Consider the following 8614-nt stretch of genomic DNA (forward strand, 5'->3'; position numbering starts at 1 on the left):
CTCCAAAACCACAGAGAAACCCTGTCTCAAAAAAAAAAAAAAACAAAAAAAAAACAAAAAACAACTCTGAGATACCATCTTACACCTGTCAAAATGGCTAAAATCAAAAACACCAATTGCTGGAGAGGCTGTGGAGTAAGGAGCGCACTTATCCATTGCTGGTGGGAATGCAAACTTGTGCAACCACTTTGGAAATCAGTGTGGCAGTTTCTCAGGAAATTCGGGATCAACCTACCACAGGATCCAGCAATACCACTCTTGGGAATATACCCAAGAGATGCTTTATCATACCTAAAATTCACCTTCTTCATCCCTCTTCTTTCTTAATACTTACTTTTTTGTTTTATCTGATGTTTTTTTTCTTGTCTACCTGAATAATGTTGCAGGAGTAAAACACTTTTTCAAAAAAGAAAATTAAGATGGCTGATAAGTATGCAGAAACAAGTTTGCTACTTTTAATCAGAAGAAGAATGGACTAACACCCACACTGAAGCCCAATCGCAGACTTGAAAAAATAGTTATTATTAAAAACTCAAGAGATAAACATATCTATAACCAGCAATGAGGTAAAAACAGGTATAAAATGGCCTTCTTCACCATTAAAAACAAAACAAAGAATAAACAAACAAAAACACCTAGTACTCTACAAATTAAATTTATAATTCTGGCAGATCTTTAAAGAAAAATTAACTCCAATTCCTTTTATATCATTTCATAGACAGAAGAGGAAGGCGTGCTATTGAATTTTTTAATGAACCCAGTATTACCATCACACTCAATTCTGATAAAGACACAACCCCCAAAACCAAACAACAAAAATTTACAGACCATGCTATCGGATGAACACAAATGAACAATTTATCATTAAAATACTTACAAATAAAATTTAAGAACATACAGAAAGACTATTCATTGTGATGAAGCTTAATTACTTTAGAGATTAAAAATGGTTCGATACTCATAAATCAATTCCTGTTATCAACTGCATAGACTCAGAAAATATTTGATGCAGAAAAAATCATCAGCAAAATCCAAAACCAGTGTAAACTGAAAATATTAGGAAATTAGGGTGGATACCTCAGTATAATAAAAATTATATATATATATATATATATATATATATATATATCAAATTTGTAGTAAATGTCATATTAAATGGAGGAAAAACAGAAAGTATTTCTCTAATGATAGGGAACAAAAGAAAGTAGTCTACTTTCTGCATGACTTCAAAATTGTTACCAAAGAGTCTTACCTAAAGCAATATGATGAGTAGAAAAACAATTTAAAATACATATAAAATCATATAAGACTCCCAATAGCCAAAATAATCCTGAGCAAACACTAGCAATCCAAAAGGTTTCAAATTATGTTACAGAGGTATAGTATTAACAACATCATCTTAATGGCACAAAAATAGATGCAAAGTTCTATGGAGCAATATAGAGAACTCAAATAAGTACATATGATTAAAATATGATCCTGTGACTACACATGTAGAATAGTGGAATTAGACAAATCTGTTATACCCCACAAAAGTACTATAATTGGATCAAAGACATCTGTGTCAGCATATTTGATATCAGGGACATGCAAACTTAGTACTTTTATATGATATCTCATTACAGTTGGAAGTGCTATCATCAGTAAAACATATGACAAATTCTGGCAAGAATGTGGAGAAATGGAATCTTTATTATTAGTAGGCTGTAAACTAGTATGTAAAATATTGAAATCACTGCAAAGAATTCCTAAAAGTTGAATTTCCATCTATAATATTTGTAAATACGTATCTAAAGAATTTGTTAGAAATAAGTGCACAGCCATATTTTTTCTACTCTATTTAAAATAGCAAGGAAATAGAGTCAGTCAAGATATTCATCTACTGGTAAATGAAAATTTATAATTTAGTAAATATACCTTGTGGAATTTTACTGCTATAGGCAGGCGGATCTCTGTGAGTTCGAGGCCAGCCTGGTCTACAAGCGCTAGTTCCAGGACAGGCACCAAAAACTACAGAGAAACCCTGTCTCCAAAATCCAAAATAAAATAAAATAAAATTATGAAGTTTGTATGAAAATTAATAAAACTGGAAATATTAATTTAAGGAGGAGACTCAGTCTCAAAAGGAAACTACCACATTCTCTTTCATATGTGCATCCTAGCTGTTAAGCTTTTAGATTCATGCTTTCATTTGGGAATGTGTGTGAAGAGGATAGAAGGCTAGAATTAGGCCAGTGTGAAAGACTTTTAAAGGTTGCTAGAACGCAACATGAATATGATATGGAAGGGGAAACAGGAACACTGAGAGTAAAATGATTTAAGCAGTGAGGAAGGGCAGGATTAGGGGAGAAGTGGAGTTTGAGGCATGGTCAATAAGTCTAATGATGTTTGACAAAGCTGATACTTCATAAGCTAATCAAAAGAAAACTGAAATAAAAGATTTTGGTAAGAGACAACCTGTGGGAGAGAGAAATGGTGTTTACAGAAGTCTTAAAGTATTGAGTAAAAATTTTGGTGTCTTGTGTTTGCTATTTTTTTATGAGTTATTGGTAAGAAAGTTTTCCTAAACCCCCATAACAATACAGTCAATTGCCACTATACTTGGTTGCCCACTATTACTAGACAGGAAAAAATTGCTAAAGATACCGCATATCGTGGTAAGGACATAAAAAATATAATCTGGGAGTGGGCTGGAAGCTTTCTCCTTGCTGGTTATCCCCTTGTAATACCAGTGTATTGTACATAGTATTTTTGGAGATTATCAACAGTCATCTTACTCAGTTTTATACCATGTCTTCAAGAATATCATTGTTCAGAGATATAGCTCACCGTTAAAATACTGAAAAGTCCGTCACGAGTATAACTAACCACATTTCACAGTATTTGATGCTTAATAAGCAAGGCAAAATTCATATCTGTTCCTTTATCTCTGGTAAAAAGCCATGTCGGTGGAAGGTGGGGAAACAGCTGCTCCTGTAAGTGCACATGATTTGCTGGTCAGATTGCCTTTCAGATCATTATGTCTGAGCACATAGAACTATTTATACTTCCAGCTTATGTCAGAGTAGATGAGTAATGAGCGTTGGTGAATCACAGATACATAGCTGGTAAAATACAGAGAAGAAATGAGTGTGATTGACCAATGGTATATAAGGAAGTAGATATAATCACTTCCTCCAAGACTCGGGATTCTTTAAAGAATGAGGGAGGGAATGAATGGAAAAATTTGATAAACTGTAGAGGTGTATGAAATGTTGACTCCTGGGCATGACAGAGCTGTTGCACTCAAATTCACAACTGTTATAATTATCTTCATAAGATCTCTACTGCACTGGGCCCAACAAAAGTCTTTTATGAAAGGGGTCTTCTAAGAGGGGTCACTACTCCATGACAAGAGACGATAAGGAAGGGAGAGCCATTTTCTTCAGTGGTGATTTCATTGAAAAAATGTTATGCTCCTGTAAAGAACCCTAAGATAACCCATTGAGTCACAAAAGAATGTACAAAAGTAGAAATGAAGTTAGTTGGGAAGATGAAGAGGATTGGGAGGTGTGGTAGTTTGGCAAAAAACCACAATGGGGAATGAATATAATCCAATACTTTATTCACATTTTTTAAATTAAAATTCACCATTATGCATAATTATTACACACTGAAGAAACTTTAAAAATAGTCTTGGCAAGATGACAGAGAAAAATGAATTATTCTATAAGGTTTGTAGAAATGTTAATTAGTACAGCCATAACAAAAACATTAAGGAAGATTCTCAGAAAACTAATAAATAAAATTACCATTAACTTTTGGCTACCCCATTTCTGAATTTATATAAGTTCTACAAATCCACAAAGATATCTGTATTTCCATATTTATGAAAGTTTAATTACAATATATATTATATGAATATAGGGTAAGTGGACTTTGATTATAAATGAAAAAATTGTTCTTTGCAGCTACAGTGGTTAATAACATGATTGTAGAAGACATAGTTTGTTTTCCTGTACCACAAAGCGGCTTACAATCATCAGTCACTCCAGTTGCAAAGGATCTGGTCTGGCATCCATAAGCACTGCATATATACAACGAATACAGTATTCGAGACACTGTCAAAGTCCTACACAAAATATATTAACCTTTAAAAAGTAGTTGGGTTCTGCATATTAGAGTTTTATGTATCCATAAATATTAGGAGTTCATGTTATTTAAAGCATCACAGTTAAGTTTTGAAAAGATTATATTAACTTAAAAATCAGAAAGCAAAATAGTTATAAAGAATATTTACTGTTTTAGCATACTGAACTCACTTTGAGTAACTTTTATTATTAGGGATTCTTTAGGACATTTTCCTAAAATGCAGGAACTGATCGCTCAGTCTCTTCATTGCCACCTTCATGTCTTTGTTCCTCAGTGTGTAAATGGCAGGATTCAGGATGGGTGTAATCATGAAGTCCAGAATAGCAAGAAACTTATCCACTGGGACAGTAGGAAAAGACCACATATACACAAAGATGCATGGTCCAAAGAACAAAACTACAACAGAGATGTGAGCAGAAAGTGTAGAGAAAGCCTTGGATATATCACCTGATGAATGTTTCCATACAGTGAACAGGATAACAATATAGGAAACAATCAGTAAGAAGAAGGTGCCAATAGAAATGATGCCACTGTTGGCAGCAACCATGAACTCCATTCTGTTGGTGTCCTTGCAGGCCAGTTCGATAAACCTAGGAAGGTCACAGTAAAAACTATCTATCTTATTAGGACCACAGAAACTCAAATGAGCAACAAAAGCTAATTGGGCCACTGAATGCAGGAAACCAATAACCCAAGCACCAGAAAGAAGCAAAAGGCATTTCCGTGGCCTCATGATGGTCAGGTAGTGGAGGGGCTTGCATATGGCCACATATCTGTCCCAGGCCATGGCTATCAGCAGCACCATCTCAGATCCCCCCAGGACATGAAGGACAAATATCTGGAAGACACAACCCTGAAATGAGATGGTATTGTGCCCAGAGGAGAGGTCAGAAATCATTTTTGGTACAGTTAAGGTGGAAAGACATAAATCAATAAATGAGAGGTTGCCCAAAATAAAGTACATAGGGAAATGTAAATGTGGGTCAAAGGCCACTGTAAGCACAACAAGGGTGTTTCCCAGCACAATGGCTACATAAAACACCATAGAGAAGGCGAGGAAGAAATGCTGTATTGGTCTAGATGTTGAAAGTCCCAGAAACACAAATTCAGCCACCTCTGTGTAATATGTTTCATTCATTAACCTTCATTATATTTGCTGAAATAAACAGAAAAAAAATAAAAATTTCAAATGAATATATTATAATTTTAAAAGAAGCAAGTGCTGAGTCCCATGAAAAATCTTCTTCATATAGTAAAACCTTTAAAAATGAATTAGCTCATTCATTTGACAAGTGTTCAATAACCTGGAAGATAACACAGAGAACTAAATATACAAGTGCATTGTGCCAGCCAAATGCAATGAACACAGATTCTGTCTTCATCTAATGTTCTGTCTAGATGTGAAGTGAAACATGAAATCTATAATAGTGCATGTGTGCTACTGTGAGAAGCAGTGTGAACATGAATCAGGGGCTGAGTGATATATTAGCTTACAGGTGTAGCACATACCACTCTGGAAGGTGTCTGTTTTGAGATATAAAGAATCAGTAATGCTAGATGAGTGAGTGAGAGCTATTTATAAGGAGAAAATTACTTAGAAATACCCAGGAGCATGACTTAACCAAAACCTCAGCAACAAATAAGGGACCGGTTAGATTCTGATTCAGATGAAGGGTTATATGTGTGTTAACAGATAGGTCTACACATATTGGCGATGAGCTAAAGGAACTGGTTAGTTACTTTAATATGAAAAAAAATAATGGAAAGATGTAGCAGAAGAACAAAACACAGATCAGTTGTAAGATTATCATGAACTATGCAAAATAGATCAAAAAGGGAGAAATTCCCCCCCCCAAAAAAATGGTGCCAAATTAACAATCTTAGTGGAAAAAAGGAATGACTTTTGTGACTACAAGTAATTTGAGTGCTATGTTAATAAAATAAATGTTTTTTTTTTCAAATGAAAATTGCACATTTTTACTTAATTGTGGAAAAAAGATGACAGCAAGTATGGACCCACAATGTTTGCAGAAGAATGCAGCACTTGCATCTCAAAATTTAAGTATTTTATGCAAGCTTTTATATTGAAAAAAATGTAAGACAATAAATATTACAATATAGATCAAATAAAATTTATATTAAATAATGGCTATGAAAAATAGAAAGTCAATATTATCAATTACTATAAGAAATAGACCCATACCACAAGTAATGAAAGATGTGTAAGTTTAAAATCTTATACTATTTTGTTTGTAGAAAATATGAATATTAATAAATATGTCACAAATAAAACTCTGAGGAAAAAGACATTTTCACTGAAACTCAAAATATGAATTTATGTATCATCTAAAGAAAGATAGTCTTAGAATAATAATCCCTTAAATGAAACTTTCTCTAAAAGATGCCATTACCACGTACTATTGGGTGAATATCATGTCATCAACTACCTTAAAAAATAAAAATACTTCAATTAAATTATAGTAGAAATAATATATTCAGGTAGGTAAAGCTGTTATTCATATACAGAAACATTATATAAAAGGAAAAATATTTGTAGTTTATTCCAATTTGTAGGAAACTAAAACCAACTTAGAAAACATTTTATAAATTAACACCATATTACCGAAAGGTATCAGAAGTAACAGTTATTGGTTTTCAACTAATATTTACTTATTTCTTGAATATAAGAAATTATACATTCAATATATCTAAATATGGTCAAGTATCAATCTCATGAAGCCCATCTAAAATTTTGATTCAATTTTTCTTGTAATATTTTGTTATACTCTTGGAATTTTCTAAACTATTTTCCCCTTTATAAAACAATGTTTTATGAAGTCATGCATTGCTCTGCACCAAGGTCCCTCTTTACTCTCCTCCAGTGAATTTCCATGTTGTCACTCAGCACCATGTCAGGCTCCGGAGCTTATCACTGCAAGAGCACCTGCATGAAGTAGCACAAGTTCCATGATTGGAGATTTAACAATGATTTTCGATCTTGCAGGTTGCACAAGACTATGTATTAAGCATTTGATGTAATATGATAGCTGAAAGGACACACTGCAGTGACAATTATAGGAGGTCCTAACACAGGTCACAGGATGGGAAGAATTATATTGGTAACAGCTGGGATGACACAGAGCAGGTCACAGATTGAGATAATTTGACAATTGCGTGAGTAACAACAGCTGACATGCCAGGAGCACCAGAATTAGTTAATATTTAAAATTGACTTCTGTAATTTTCAAAAATTCATTTCTTTTCAACGCTGAGGCTTGAACCCTGGTAGAGAAGCATTCTATATGCCGAATTTCTTCAGTTGTTTTTACATTTAATGCTTGGAACTTAAAAATGAATTTTCATTAAAATTTATTATTGAATATACATTTAGGAAAGTAATTTGCTTCCTAATTATATTTTATTTCAAATGTACCATGTATTTTGACTTTATTCAAATCCTAAAATAAATATTCTATAAACAAAATGCACAGTAAGTATGATCACAATACAAGAAGATGAGGAAAGAAGTGTTTTAGGAGCAATTCTCTTAAAAAAATGAGACCTTAAAAAGCAGCTCACTACATAATACCTATGTAGACACTGATATACATCTGAAGATACAAACGCGTTGTTGAAAAGGTGACTTAAATCATTTGGTTTTCAAAAAATAGAGTTGTTTAAGTTAAAGAATGAAGAAACAATGACCAAAATAAAATAAAACATCAAGAGACATGGGAACAAAATGAATGCAGAGATTTCAACAGGAAGGTACAGCAGTTTATGCATCAGTTGATTAATTGCAATCCTTTTTTAATAACGTCAGTGGCTTTTTTCTAAGTCACAATCCTCATACCACACAGACTATCTCCCATTCCAACATTTAAATACTCAGACAACTCAATATTGTATCCCAATTTTCTTCAATCACTTGAATAATTCTGTTTGTTTCCTTGATTGCTTGCAATGTTTGAATACTACAGGCCTACGTTTGTGCAACTTTTCCTTGTCTGCATGTAAACATCATGCCTCATATTTGCCAAAACAGATTCTTCTCCCTTCACAGCCTGTTGTAGACCCAGGCCTTGTGCTTTTGTATCATTTTATACAGTCATCTCTGACAAGACTGCAGACTCATGTGGATGGCATTTGACAATCTTGCTGCTTGTTCTTTCCTTGTCCATAAAAACAGTATGTTAGTCACAAACTCCAGCCCATACAATTATTCAGTAATTATTCATGAGTACTCAGATACATAGATAATTAGATAGCTCCTCTAGTTTCTTAGTACATGATATTTTATTTTCTTCATATGTATAAAAAAGCAAACTACACGGCCTACATTAGAGTATGTTGGACATTTCAAGATATGAATTAGTCCCTTGTCGCTTGCTTGTCATTGTGCAGTAAGTCTAGAAATTGAGTTTAGTAGATTAGAAGGAAATTGAGTTTAGTAAATTAGAATACTGACTCTAGTATTGATTTT

General features: G+C 33.4%; 1 protein-coding gene across 1 annotated transcript; it reads right to left on the reverse strand.

Annotated features, from left to right (window-relative positions):
- Positions 1-4330: 4330 nt before the first annotated feature.
- On the reverse strand, positions 4331-5269 carry LOC101983525 (olfactory receptor 4F15-like). Its single transcript, XM_005372161.1, has one exon. It carries the CDS (start codon positions 5267-5269, stop codon positions 4331-4333), a length of 939 nt encoding a protein of 312 aa, XP_005372218.1.
- Positions 5270-8614: the final 3345 nt, after the last annotated feature.

This window comes from Microtus ochrogaster, unplaced genomic scaffold (assembly GCF_000317375.1).
Source record: "Microtus ochrogaster isolate Prairie Vole_2 unplaced genomic scaffold, MicOch1.0 UNK221, whole genome shotgun sequence".
Lineage (NCBI taxonomy): Eukaryota > Metazoa > Chordata > Mammalia > Rodentia > Cricetidae > Microtus > Microtus ochrogaster.

Coding starts and splice junctions, on each gene's coding strand:
- LOC101983525 (XM_005372161.1), bottom strand. CDS start 5,269: ATGAATGAAACATATTACACAGAGGTGGCTGAATTTGTGTTTCTGGGA.